Source organism: Bombina bombina, chromosome 9 (assembly GCF_027579735.1).
Source record: "Bombina bombina isolate aBomBom1 chromosome 9, aBomBom1.pri, whole genome shotgun sequence".
In the NCBI taxonomy this organism is placed as follows: Eukaryota; Metazoa; Chordata; class Amphibia; order Anura; family Bombinatoridae; genus Bombina; species Bombina bombina.
In genome coordinates this window covers 21,976,299-21,991,449 of record NC_069507.1, presented here as the reverse complement: position 1 = coordinate 21,991,449, position 15,151 = coordinate 21,976,299, and the positions used below count along the sequence as shown (strand labels likewise).

At 38.7% G+C, this 15,151-nt stretch overlaps 1 protein-coding gene across 3 annotated transcripts in view; it reads left to right on the top strand.

The window, feature by feature from the left end:
• The window catches only part of LOC128639791 (protein transport protein Sec31B), a 146,507-nt gene that overhangs the window by 44,955 nt on the left and 86,401 nt on the right, over positions 1-15,151 (top strand). For all 3 annotated transcript variants that reach the window (XM_053691947.1, XM_053691945.1, XM_053691946.1), the window contains exons 10-14: positions 227-379; positions 865-1,095; positions 2,410-2,484; positions 4,345-4,437; positions 12,352-12,454. In XM_053691947.1, the coding sequence (XP_053547922.1) occupies positions 227-379; positions 865-1,095; positions 2,410-2,484; positions 4,345-4,437; positions 12,352-12,454 (655 nt within the window). The remainder of the gene's footprint in view (positions 1-226; positions 380-864; positions 1,096-2,409; positions 2,485-4,344; positions 4,438-12,351; positions 12,455-15,151) is intronic.

Here is a 15,151-nt window from a genome sequence, read left to right as displayed (position 1 = left end):
TCATTAGATATATGGGTTTATTTTACTATTTACCAATTAGTGAAACCGATCCTAACAATGTAATTGCTTATACCTTTAATTTTTGCAACGCTTTAGTAAAATGGCTGCTTTAATTTCTGGTTTGCCAAGAAGAATTATTGTGAAATGGAAGTTAGGTTTGTGGTATTTATTATAGCATTGTAGTTTAGCCGTTTGTTATGAGATAATTGCATTATCTGTGTTTCAGATCTCGTCTTCCTTTAACAACTTGGATCCCTTTGGTACTGGGCAGCCTTTACCTCCTCTACAGGTTCCACAGCAGGTTTCTCAGACAACTGTTATCCCTCCTTTGAAAAAGCCCCCTAGATGGATACGACGACCAGTGGGAGCCTCATTCGCTGTAAGGCCATTTAAATTTTTTCCCCATTATTGTTCCAGTATCTGTTTTATTTGCTTGGCTTGATTTTTTATGTTTGTTTGATCTCCTTCACTATACCTGACATGTAAGACCACTCTGGCAGCCAAGGGGTTAAGTGTAAGGATGCTAACTTGATTAAACCTGTCTGACATTTTACAAACACTCTCTTGTTGAACATTTTCTGCCTACACTCTTCAGTACTTTACCTTTTTATAGCTTCCAGAGGACTTTGATTTCTGGTCTATAACATTCACCTTCTCTTGTGAAAGATAAACAGATATATGTACATAAATAAACCAGGATGTCTAAAACGTAACCACTTTGTGTGTGCTGAAACAGCTCTGGGAATTCATTACTGGCCTTACATCTGCTGATTTTAAAATTATAAAAATATTCATAATGAAATTTGTCTCAGATATTATCTGAAAAAGGCATCAGTGATTCAAATGTTTATTATTTATTTCCAGTTTGGAGGGAAATTGGTCTCCTTTGACTCTCCAAAATTATCAGTAGTGCCGACCCCTGAGCCAATCCCCCGCCAGGTATACATCAGCCAGGTTACCACAGAACAGGAGTTCCTGGCGCGCTCCAGCGAACTGCAAACCGCTCTCTTGTCTGGGAACCTCCGGAGCTACTGCCAGAATAAAGTGCAGAGCAGCTCTCAAGTGTACGACAAGAATATCTGGAACTTCCTTAAGGTATCTCACATTCGTCTCAACTGATGTGTGTATTTGTTCCATAGCACTACAGAATTCAGCAGGGCTTTATGAATCAAACAACAACAATATGTCTTTATGTACATATGTAGGGACACACATTGTAACAAGCGTATAAAACTGAATGTGACCGCTACTGTTTTCATATGGCTTAAGTATCTTGCTTGTAATAAAAGGAAGATTAACATTAATTTGTGATTTAAGGACCATGGAAGTAATGTACTAGTTTTAATTAATCACTTCCGGTCCCTGATTATTATACAGAGGTACCTATTGTAAAAAAAACTGTATATTCAAAGTGTGGGGTAATAGAAACTTAATTTTCCAGGGTCCTAATCTTTTCTTATTGTTTGGCCTCTTGCTTTATTACTGTCCCCAGAATACTTTATTAAAAAAACAAAGAAAACAAAATGTGTGTGTGTGTGTATATATATATATATATATATATATATATTTTCAATCTGAAAAATAAGCGCACAAAGAAACTTCTCATAGTATAGTCTGTTTAATAAATTTCCATAAAAAAACACATTTCCAACATCCCCTTCGGGGTGGGTACTCACACAGATGACCTCAATCAATATGAGGTAAGTAAATGCGTGTCTCACACTGAGGTGAAATAGACCAGTATGCTGCAAATGTAGTGATCTTCGTTAAGTTGTTCCAAAAAGCAGCTCAGTCAATAGCGGCAAAAAGAACCAAGTGGCCGTAAGTTAAAAAGTTCATATGTTTGAAACTGATATCGGAGCTGTGTATACAAAGTGTATACAAAGTGCTACAATGTAGCTGGTATCCCGATCAGTGTCCTGCTACGTGGCGTAAGGTGGGCACGGCCTAACACGTTTCACGTGTGTGTGTATATTTGTGTGTGTGTATATATATATATATATATATATATATATATATATATATACACACATATATTGTATAGCGCTGTGCATGTGTGTATAGCGGTATGTGTGTGTATAGCGGTATGTGTGTGTATAGGAGTGGGCATGTGTGTATAGCGGCATGTGTGTGTATAGGAGTGGGCATGTGTGTGTATATAGGAGTGTGCATGTGTGTATAGCGGTGTGTGTGTAGGAGTGGGCATGTGTGTGTATAGCGGTATGTGTGTATATAGGAGTGTGTGTGTATATAGGAGTGTGCATGTGTGTATAGCGGTATGTATGTGTATAGGAGTGTGCATGTGTATGGGGGTAGTAGAGCTTGCAGAAAGAAGTAGATTTTACACTTTATTGATAACTCATTCTAGTCTTGCAAAGGCGTAATATTCAACTTGGTTTTATCTTCCAGGTTAATTTTGAACAAGACGCCAGAGAGAAATTCCTCAAGCTGCTCGGATATAACAAGGAAGAGCTGGATAAGAAGGTAAGTGCTTTAAAGGCGTCGGCACATAACAGTTTACGCTGTGAGTTCCCATCAGGGGATCTGTACAACAAATAAACCTAAATAACTTTGTTTTAGTCACATATTCGTGCATGATTTATTTGGGTCTGTGCTGTAAGGACAAGGACATGTTTTAAATCTTAATGATTTTTGTTTTGTGGCCAAAATGTTCAGCATTCTCATGTTTAAAATGCCACAGTAAAACTGACTGACTCTGGGCACACCCCATACACAATGGCATGGGTAGGGTAAAACCTGGTACAGACCATATGACAGGTGCATAGAACTGAGGGATAGGCATCACGGGGCAAGTACATGTTTTTATATAGATTAAGCCCATTGGGAAATATCTTTTAGTCATAGCAATGGTATCACTTCACCTTTTAAAGGGACATAATACTCATATGCTAAATCACTTGAAACTGATGCAGTATAACTGTAAAAAGCTGACATGAAAATATCACCTGAGCATCTCTATGTAAAAAGGGAAGATATTTCACCTCACAATTTCTTCAGCTCAGCAGAGTAAGTGCTTTATTAACAGTTATACTCCATCTTCCTTTTTTACATAGAGAGGTTCAGGTGAAATTTTCTAGTCAGCTTTTTACAGCTATACTGCATCACTTTCAAGTGCTTCATAATTTGGGTATTATGGCCCTTTAACTTAAAACTGCTACGGAGTCCCCTATATTAGATTATCCCTTGCAGTCAGACCTTGGTCTTTAAACGTAAGCACTTGAGCTTTTTCTTTCACAATTCAGATAGAGTAGCAGTTTACTTTTATGTAATTTGCTTTGTTCTCATGGTATCCTTTGTTAAAAAGCATACCCAGGTAGGCTCAGGTGCAGCAAATCACTAATATGAGCTAGCAGCTGATTGGTGGATGTATATAGATGCTTCTTGTCACTGGTTCACCCGGTGTGTGTTCAGTTAGTTCTCAGTACTGCATTAATGCTCTTTCAACAAAGGATACCAAGGGAATAACGTATGTCTGATAATAGAAGCGAGTTGGAAAGTTATTTAAAGTTGTATGTTCTATTAGAATCATGAACAATTTTGTTTTGGGGTTTCCTGTCTCTCTTTAAACTGTAGGTCAGTGTATTAAATGACCCTCACCAGTAGGTCGGCCTGAGGAGTGTTGTTATATCTTGCCATACACACACATTTGTTACAGATGTGGCATCTCATTTAAACACCCTCAAGTTCCGATATAGTGTAATTTCTGTTCTACGGCAATACTGTTACAGTTCTGCATAGTGTGTTAGCACTTTATAACAATAATACGGTAATATTGCCTAGTACACAAGCGGGAATAAAACTGGGGTTTGAATATATTAGAAAGTAATGAATGTGATCTGCACCTTTAGTGCTACACCTTATGGTAATCGCTGTGTGACATCCATGACGTCAGGGTCAGCAGTCCTGAGCTGTTTCCGGTCCTAGCAGCTGAGAGCAGCCTTTGTGCAAACAGATATTACTGTGTCTGCTGTGTTTGTGATACACATCTGCAAGATAAGTTACTCTGCATTATGGATAATTCCCATGTCAGTTTTATTAGTATGAGCTTAGCGTACCATGTAGGAACAACAAGCTGTTATCACGTACACTATAAAGTACTCTGTTATGCTAGATGTCTTTAATAGTCTGCTATTTTAATAAACTCTTACTCGTTATGTAGTAAATGTCTTGACATTTCACCATCTTCACTTTTCTTATTGGTTTATATTTTTCATCTAATAAAATAATTTTATATTAGCGCATTACTGGTATAGAAGTCTTTATTCTGGACGTCACTGCTGCAAAATATTCCACCCGCCCAGCCTGCTTACTCTTGTTTTGCAGATCTCCAGTGCTCTGGGCGAGAGTCGGCATAGCAAGAGCAGCCCTTCAGAGGCCGAGGATCTGGTTCCAAGCATCCAGTCAGTGTCCAGCCAGGTACCCTGCACCCAGGATTCACAGGAAGCAGAGGAGCAAGAGCTGCGGCAATATGAGAATATTGGCACAAAGCCGACAGATTCTTGGCATGTTTCTATCTGCTTTAAGACTGCTCACTTCACACTGATCTGATGGCAAATCGAACATTTGGTCAAACTTAACATTGTTTCTCTTGTTTCTGCAAATATACCTTGTGCAGATGTGTGAAACGTAGGGAGTGCGAGACCGAGCATACTATTGTCAGGCAAACAGACTTTGCTTTTAGTGTTTCTGTCAGCGTGTCCGTGTTCTGCTTTACGTTACATTTAATATAAACATCATAAAGCCGCAGTGTCAGGGTCAGGCTAATCATTTTGTTCAACTGAAATATGTGGCCTCGTGTTTGCACCTCAGTATAGTGAATTCTGTCATAGGGAGTTTTTATATGGCAGCTAAAATCGTATTATAGCACTGTCAATCTGTCTCTTATATGGTCATCAAATGACTATACGAAAATGCTCTAATGTGTAGAACTCTTAATGGCACAGTTGCTGGTCTATAACTACGTTACCCTTCCCCAAATGAGTTAAACACAAAGTTAATAATAATTAAATCTAGCACACTATACTATAAATTGTTCTAATCAGATGATATGTAAAAATCCATTGCTAGCTCAGTGTGTTACTGTTTTAAAGAGATATAAAGGTCACAAGTGAAATCTACATGGTTGTATTTTAATTTTGAATAGAAACATTTATACTTCCATTAGCACAAATGCTACCAGTATTCAAGCTGAGAGCTGGGGTGAAGTGTATTGTTCCTGTGTTAATCTGTGTCATACTGACTCTCTAAGAAGCTGTGGTGTACGGGCTCTTACAGGATATGTGCGTATGCCGCTAAAAAACAGAAATAACTTTTACTAGAGGCTTTTTTGCTAATGGAAGTGAAGTTGTAATGCACCCATGCACATTTCTTTTTTGACCATTCTGTCCCTTTAAAGGATATTCAGTGCTCACATTGTATATTAACTGAATGTCTAAACTTGCTGTATTTTGGCTAATGTTAAAGTGTTTATTCTTAAAATAAGTAAATTAGCCCAGTTGTCAGCTACAGTGGATCTGTGCATTTCCTGAACAATTGTTGATGATTATCCCAACCAGTTCTTATAGATTCAAAAAGTGGTAGCAAATTCAGGAAGCCCAACTGGGAAGCGCGAATCTAAAAGTATTTAGCATATTATGCTGATTCATTGGCTGTGCACTTCTCTTTCATACCTCAGTAGTAAATTATACAGTGTTAATATACATGAACCCAACTTACAGAATGTGCGCAGTCTTTTCATTTTTAAGTGATTGTAAAGTTTAACAAATTAAAGCCCAGTATCAAAATAATCTTAAAAACAAAGTTTACATAGTGGCTTATTTTTCAAAATACTTACCATTGCGTTATGGTAAATATAACACCGATACTCTGCCCGCATCTCTTGCTGTATTTCACCTATGGATGACAAATCTTGCTACCTCTGAATTCTTCATCAATCTGCTAAGGAAAGCAGTAGATGCAGGCGGAGGAACGGCGGTCTGTTAACCATAACCCAAAGGTATTTTAAGAAATAAGCGTCTTTGTAAACTTCAATAAATTAAAGTGCCCCTGTTTTTAAGATTATTTCTTTCATGTAATTAACAAGAGTCCATGAGCTAGTGACGTATGGGATATACATTCCTACCAGGAGGGGCAAAGTTTCCCAAACCTTAAAATGCCTATAAATACACCCCTCACCACACCCACAAATCAGTTTTACAAACTTTGCCTCCAAGGGAGGTGGTGAAGTAAGTTTGTGCTAGATTCTACGTTGATATGCGCTCCGCAGCAAGTTGGAGCCCGGTTTTCCTCTCAGCGTGCAGTGAATGTCAGACGGATGTGAAGAGAGTATTGCCTATTGAATGCAGTGATCTCCTTCTACGGGGTCTATTTCATAAGGTTCTCTGTTATCGGTCGTAGAGATTCATCTCTTACCTCCCTTTTCAGATCGACGATATGCTCTTATATTTACCATTACCTCTACTGATTCTCGTTTCAGTACTGGTTTGGCTTTCTACAAACATGTAGATGAGTGTCCTGGGGTAAGTAAGTCTTATTTTCTGTGACACTCTAAGCTATGGTTGGGCACTTTATTTATAAAGTTCTAAATATATGTATTCAAACATTTATTTGCCTTGACTCAGAATGTTCAACTTTCCTTATTTTCAGACAGTCAGTTTCATATTTGGGATTATGCATTGAATTATCATATTTTTCTTACCTCAAAAATTTGACTTTTTTCCCTGTGGGCTGTTAGGCTCGCGGGGGCTGAAAATGCTTCATTTTATTGCGTCATTCTTGGCGCAGACTTTTTTGGCGCAAAAATTCTTTTCCGTTTCCGGCGTCATACGTGTCGCCGGAAGTTACGTCATTTTTTTGACGTTATTTTGCGCCAAAAATGTCGGCGTTCCGGATGTGGCGTCATTTTTGGCGCCAAAAGCATTTAGGCGCCAAATAATGTGGGCGTCTTATTTGGCGCTAAAAAATATGGGCGTCGCTTTTGTCTCCACATTATTTCAGTCTCATTTTTCATTTGCTTCTGGTTGCTAGAAGCTTGATATTTGGCATTCTTTCCCATTCCTGAAACTGTCTTATAAGGAATTTGATCTATTTTGCTTTATATGTTGTTTTTTCTCTTACATATTGCAAGATGTCTCACGTTGCATCTGAGCCAGAAGATACTACAGGAAAATCACTGCCTGCTGGATCTACCAAAGCTAAGTGTATCTGCTGTAAATTTTTGGTAGCTATTCCTCCAGCTGTTGTTTGTAATAATTGTCATGACAAACTTGTTAAAGCAGATAATATTTCCTTTAGTAATGTACCATTGCCTGTTGCAGTTCCCTCAACATCTAAGGTGCAGAATGTTCCTGATAACATAAGAGATTTTGTTTCTGAATCCATAAAGAAGGCTTTGTCTGTTATTTCTCCTTCTAGTAAACGTAAAAAAGTCTTTTAAATCTTCTCTCTCTACAGATGAATTTTTAAATGAACACCATCATTCTGATTCTTTGGACTCTTCTGGTTCAGAGGATTCTATCTCAGAGATTGATGCTGATAAATCTTCATATTTATTTAAGATGGAATTTATTCGCTCTTTACTTAAAGAAGTACTAATTGCTTTAGAAATAGAGGATTCTAGTCCTCTTGATACTAATTCTATACGTTTGGATAAGGTTTTTAAAGCTCCTGCGGTTATTCCAGAAGTTTTTCCTGTTCCTAATGCTTTTTCTGCAGTGATTTCCAAAGAATGGGATAAATTGGGTAATTCATTTACTCCTTCTAAACGTTTTAAGCAATTATATCCTGTTCCGCCTGACAGGTTAGAATTTTGGGACAAAATCCCTAAAGTTGATGGGGCTATTTCTACCCTTGCTAAACGTACTACCATTCCTACGTCAGATGGTACCTCGTTTAAGGATCCTTTAGATAGAAAAATTGAATCCTTTCTAAGAAAAGCTTATCTGTGTTCAGGTAATATTCTTAGACCTGCTATATCATTGGCTGATGTTGCTGCAGCTTCAACTTTTTGGTTGGAAACCCTAGCGCAACAAGTAGCAAATCGTGATTCTCATGATATTATTATTCTTCTTCAGCATGCTAATAATTTTATCTGTGATGCCATTTTTGATATTATTAGAGTTGATGTTAGGTTTATGTCTCTAGCTATCTTAGCCAGAAGAGCTTTATGGCTTAAGACTTGGAATGCTGATATGGCTTCTAAATCAACTCTACTTTCCATTTCTTTCCAGGGAAACAAATTATTTGGTTCTCAGTTGGATTCTATTATTTCAACTGTTACTGGTGGGAAAGGAACTTTTTTACCACAGGATAAAAAATCTAAAGGTAAAAACAGGGCTAACAATCGTTTTCGTTCCTTTCGTTTCAACAAAGAACAAAAGCCTGATCCTTCGTCCTCAGGAGCAGTTTCAGTTTGGAAACCATCTCCAGTCTGGAATAAATCCAAGCCTGCTAGAAAGGCAAAGCCTGCTTCTAAGTTCACATGAAGGTACGGCCCTCATTCCAGTTCAGCTGGTAGGTGGCAGGTTACGTTTTTTCAAAGAAATTTGGATCAGTTCTGTTCACAATCTTTGGATTCAGAGCATTGTTTCAGAAGGGTACAGAATTGGTTTCAAGATGAGACCTCCTGCAAAGAGATTTTTTCTTTCCCGTGTCCCAGTAAATCCAGTGAAAGCTCAAGCATTTCTGAATTGTGTTTCAGATCTAGAGTTGGCTGGAGTAATTATGCCAGTTCCAGTTCCGGAACAGGGGATGGGGTTTTATTCAAATCTCTTCATTGTACCAAAGAAGGAGAATTCCTTCAGACCAGTTCTGGATCTAAAATTATTGAATCGTTATGTAAGGATACCAACGTTCAAGATGGTAACTGTAAGGACTATATTGCCTTTTGTTCAGCAAGGGAATTATATGTCCACAATAGATTTACAGGATGCATATCTGCATATTCCGATTCATCCAGATCATTTTCAGTTCCTGAGATTCTCTTTTCTAGACAAGCATTACCAATTTGTGGCTCTACCGTTTGGCCTTGCTACAGCTCCAAGAATTTTCACAAAGATTCTCGGTGCCCTTCTGTCTGTAATCAGAGAACAGGGTATTGTGGTATTTCCTTATTTGGACGATATCTTGGTACTTGCTCAGTCTTTACATTTAGCAGAGTCTCATACGAATCGACTTGTGTTGTTTCTTCAAGATCATGGTTGGAGGATCAATTTACCAAAAAGTTTTTTGATTCCTCAAACAAGGGTAACCTTTCTGGGTTTCCAGATAGATTCAGTGTCCATGACTCTGTCTTTAACAGACAAGAGACGTCTAAAATTGATTACAGCTTGTCGAAACCTTCAGTCACAATCATTCCCTTCGGTAGCCTTATGCATGGAAATTCTAGGTCTTATGACTGCTGCATCGGACGCGATCCCCTTTGCTCGTTTTCACATGCGACCTCTTCAGCTCTGTATGCTGAACCAATGGTGCAGGGATTACACGAAGATATCTCAATTAATATCTTTAAAACCGATTGTTCGACACTCTCTAACGTGGTGGACAGATCACCATCGTTTAATTCAGGGGGCTTCTTTTGTTCTTCCGACCTGGACTGTAATTTCAACAGATGCAAGTCTCACAGGTTGGGGAGCTGTGTGGGGATCTCTGACGGCACAGGGAGTTTGGGAATCTCAGGAGGTGAGATTACCGATCAATATTTTGGAACTCCGTGCAATTTTCAGAGCTCTTCAGTTTTGGCCTCTTCTGAAGAGAGAATCGTTCATTTGTTTTCAGACAGACAATGTCACAACTGTGGCATACATCAATCATCAAGGAGGGACTCACAGTCCTCTGGCTATGAAAGAAGTATCTCGAATTTTGGTTTGGGCGGAATCCAGCTCCTGTCTAATCTCTGCGGTTCATATCCCAGGTGTAGACAATTGGGAAGCGGATTATCTCAGTCGCCAAACGTTGCATCCGGGCGAATGGTCTCTTCACCCAGAGGTATTTCTTCAGATTGTTCAAATGTGGGGGCTTCCAGAGATAGATCTGATGGCCTCTCATCTAAACAAGAAACTTCCCAGGTATCTGTCCAGATCCCGGGATCCTCAGGCGGAGGCAGTGGATGCATTATCACTTCCTTGGAAGTATCATCCTGCCTATATCTTTCCGCCTCTAGTTCTTCTTCCAAGAGTAATCTCCAAGATTCTGAGGGAATGCTCGTTTGTTCTGCTAATAGCTCCGGCATGGCCTCACAGGTTTTGGTATGCGGATCTTGTCCGGATGGCATCTTGCCAACCATGGACTCTTCCGTTAAGACCAGACCTTCTGTCGCAAGGTCCTTTTTTCCATCCGGATCTGAAATACTTAAACTTAAAGGTATGGAGATTGAACGCTTGATTCTTAGTCAAAGAGGTTTCTCTGACTCTGTGATTGATACTATGTTACAGGCTCGTAAATCTGTATCTAGAGAGATATATTATAGAGTCTGGAAGACTTATATTTCTTGGTGTCTTACTCATCATTTTTCTTGGTATTCTTTTAGAATTCCGAGAATATTACAATTTCTTCAGGATGGTTTAGATAAGGGTTTGTCCGCAAGTTCCTTGAAAGGACAAATCTCTGCTCTTTCTGTTCCATTTCACAGAAAGATTGCTATTCTTCCTGATATTCATTGTTTTGTACAAGCTTTGGTTCGTATAAAACCTGTCATTAAGTCAATTTCTCCTCCATGGAGTTTGAATTTGGTTCTGGGAGCTCTTCAAGCTCCTCCGTTTGAACCTATGCATTCATTGGACATTAAATTGCTTTCTTGGAAAGTTTTGTTCCTTTTGGCCATCTCTTCTGCCAGAAGAGTTTCTGAATTATCTGCTCTTTCTTGTGAGTATCCTTTTCTGATTTTTCATCAGGATAAGGCGGTGTTGCGAACTTCTTTTGAATTTTTACCTAAGGTTGTGAATTCCAACAACATTAGTAGAGAAATCGTGGTTCCTTCATTATGTCCTAATCCTAAGAATTCTAAGGAGAAATCGTTACATTCTTTGGATGTTGTTAGAGCTTTGAAATATTATGTTGAAGCTACTAAATCTTTCCGAAAGACTTCTAGTCTATTTGTCATCTTTTCTGGTTCTAGAAAAGGCCAGAAAGCTTCTGCCATTTCTTTGGCATCCTGGTTGAAATCTTTAATTCATCTTGCCTATGTTAATTCGGGTAAGACTCCGCCTCAGAGGATTACAGCTCATTCTACTAGGTCAGTTTCTACTTCCTGGGCGTTTAGGAATGAAGCTTCAGTTGATCAGATTTGCAAAGCAGCGACTTGGTCCTCTTTGCATACTTTTACTAAATTCTACCATTTTGATGTATTCTCTTCTTCTGAAGCAGTTTTTGGTAGAAAGGTACTTCAGGCAGTGGTTTCGGTTTGAATCTTCTGCTTATGTTTTTCATTAAACTTTATTTTGGGTGTGGATTATTTTCAGCAGGAATTGGCTGTCTTTATTTTATCCCTCCCTCTCTAGTGACTCTTGTGTGGAAAGATCCACATCTTGGGTATTCATTATCCCATACGTCACTAGCTCATGGACTCTTGTTAATTACATGAAAGAAAACATAATTTATGTAAGAACTTACCTGATAAATTCATTTCTTTCATATTAACAAGAGTCCATGAGGCCCACCCTTTTTTGTGGTGGTTATGATTTTTTGTATAAAGCACAATTATTCCAATTCCTTATTTTATATGCTTCGCACTTTTTTCTTATCACCCCACTTCTTGGCTATTCGTTAAACTGATTTGTGGGTGTGGTGAGGGGTGTATTTATAGGCATTTTAAGGTTTGGGAAACTTTGCCCCTCCTGGTAGGAATGTATATCCCATACGTCACTAGCTCATGGACTCTTGTTAATATGAAAGAAATGAATTTATCAGGTAAGTTCTTACATAAATTATGTTTTTTTGATACTGGGCTTTAATTCATTAAAGTTTACATTTACTTTAACCAGGGCTCGACAAACCCAGGAGCCATGGATCCACTGGCTCCTAGAATTTTACCCCTGGCTCCTAATTCTTTGGCTTATTCTTTATGTATCTATATACAAATTCCACTGTCTGGCTCCTAAATATTCTTACAGGCTCCTAAATTTTAAACAGATTTGTCGACTTTTTAAGCACTAATTCTGTATCTGCTGTAGTCATGGAAAGATAATTGAAGTTCAGCACGTTCTGGATGTGACACTGTGCAGTTTAGCTTGTCTGCTGCAGGACTCATATTCTAGATACATTTCATTCACCTCATGTTGTTACCATTATTCCGAGCGGCTTCTTTGTATGACACATTCTTTCTTATGCTTCTAGGGCTCAAGTAGCTTCACAGGACAAACATCAGCCTCGTCCTCAATGGAGTTTTTTAATCTACCTCCTCCAGATTCAGCCAAGTTTGAGATTCCAGTTACCACAGGTATGTTCAGTGATACTTCACGGCTAGGTTTAAGGCTTCATATTTTGAATATTTTGTTTTTGGCTTTTTATTGTGAGTACAGGAGGCACTCTTATTGCAACTCAATGCACAGTTTATTACAATATAGAGAGATATAGTATTACAATCAAAGTAGGTTTAGAAACTGGAACTCTTGTACATATGACAAAGCCGAACATGACATAATCTTTGTTTTCTCTTGTTAAGTGTATCCAGTCCACGGATCATCCATTACTTATGGGATATTAACTCCTCCCCAACAGGAAGTGCAAGAGGGTTCACCCAGCAGAGCTGCTATATAGCTCCTCCGCTAACTGCCATTACCAGTCATTCTCTTGCACCCAACAAATAGATAGGATGTGTGAGAGGACTGTGGTGATTATACTTAGTTTCATACCTTCAATCAAAAGTTTGTTATTTTATAATAGCACCGGAGTGTGTTATTCCTTCTCTGGTAGAATTTGAAGAAGAATCTACCTGAGTTTTTCTATGATTTTAGCCGGAGTAGTTAAGATCATATTGCTGTTTCTCGGCCATCTGAGGAGAGGTAAACTTCAGATCAGGGGACAGCGGGCAGATTAATCTGCAAAGAGGTATGTAGCAGCTTATTATTTTCTGACAATGGAATTGATGAGAAAATTCTGCCATACCGATATAATGTAAACTCGGCCTTAAATGCAGTAGCAGCAACTGGTATCAGGCTGTCATGTATGTATATTTTACACTTCAGTATTCTGGGGAATGGCACTTCACTGGAATTATACTGTATGCATAAAACTTTAGCCTAATTTGCAGGGACTAGCAACAGGCTTTTTAATAACACTCAATTTATTAATGTTAAACGTTTTTTGCTGGCATGTAAAATCGTTTAATTTTCTGAGGTACTGGGTGAAAAAATGTTTTGGGCACTATTTTTTTCCACTTGGCAGTCGTTTTATTTAATTTATGACAGTTTACTGATCTCTCTCACTGTTATGTGTGAGGGGGAGACATCAAAAAATTCAGTCAGAAGTTTATTGTCTTCCCTGCATGATCCGGTTCATCTCTACAGAACTCAGGGGTCTTCAAAACTTGTTTTGAGGGAGGTAATCACTCACAGCAGAGCTGTGAGATTGTAGTTGACTGTGATAAAAAAACGTTTATTTCTGTATTTTTTTATTTTTATTTTTTTTTCTGCTATCAGGGTTAGTTATCCTTTGCTAATGGAGAGCAATCCTTTGCTAAAATTGTGTTTTTTACAAAGATTTGATGCTATAACTTTTCAGTTTATTAATTTTCAACTGTCATAACTTTTTCTGTGCTTCTTATAGGCACAGTACGTTTTCATATTATAGTAAATTACTTGAAAAGTATTTCCAAGTTGCTAGTTTATTTGCTAGTGTGTTAAACATGTCTGATTCAGAGGAAGATATCTGTGCTATATGTGCTAAAGCCAAAGTGGAGCCCAATAGAAATTTATGTACTAACTGTATTGATGCTACTTTAAATAAAAGTCAATCTGTACAAATTGAACATATTTCACCAAACAACGAGGGGAGAGTTATGCCGACTAACTCGCCTCACGTGTCAGTACCTGCATCTCCCGCTCGGGAGGTGCGTGATATTGTAGCGCCGAGTACATCTGGGCGGCCATTACAAATCACATTACAGGATATGGCTACTGTTATGACTGAAGTTTTGGCTAAATTACCAGAACTAAGAGGTAAGCGTGATCACTCTGGGGTGAGAACAGAGTGCGCTGATAATATTAGGGCCATGTCAGACACTGCGTCACAATTTGCAGAACATGAGGACGGAGAGCTTCATTCTGCGGGTGACGGTTCTGATCCAAACAAACTGGATTCAGATATTTCAAATTTTAAATTTAAGCTCGGCTCTGAATGATTGTAACACAGTTGCAATACCAGAGAAAATGTGTAGGTTGGATAAATATTTTGCGGTACCGGCGAGTACTGACGTTTTTCCTATACCTAAGAGACTTACTGAAATTGTTACTAAGGAGTGGGATAGACCCGGTGTGCCGTTCTCACCCCCTCCGATATTTAGAAAGATGTTTCCAATAGACGCCACCACACGGGACTTATGGCAAACGGTCCCTAAGGTGGAGGGAGCAGTTTCTACTTTAGCTAAGCGTACCACTATCCCGGTGGAGGATAGCTGTGCCTTTTCAGATCCAATGGATAAAAAGTTAGAGGGTTACCTTAAGAAAATGTTTGTTCAACAAGGTTTTATATTGCAACCTCTTGCATGCATTGCGCCTGTCACGGCTGCAGCAGCATTTTGGTTTGAGTCTCTGGAAGAGACACTTGAATCAGCTCCATTAGATGAGATTACACACAAGCTTAAAGCCCTTAAGTTAGCTAACTCATTTATTTCAGATGCCGTAGTACATTTAACTAAACTTACGGCTAAGAATTCCGGATTCGCCATTCAGGCACGCAGAGCACTGTGGCTAAAATCCTGGTCAGCTGACGTTACTTCTAAATCTAAATTGCTTAATATACCTTTCAAAGGGCAGACCTTATTCGGGCCCGGGTTGAAAGAAATTATCGCTGACATTACAGGAGGTAAAGGTCATGCCCTGCCTCAAGACAGAGCCAAACCTAAGGCTAGACAGTCTAATTTTCGTTCCTTTCGTAATTTCAAAGCAGGAGCAGCATCAACTTCCTCTGCACCCAA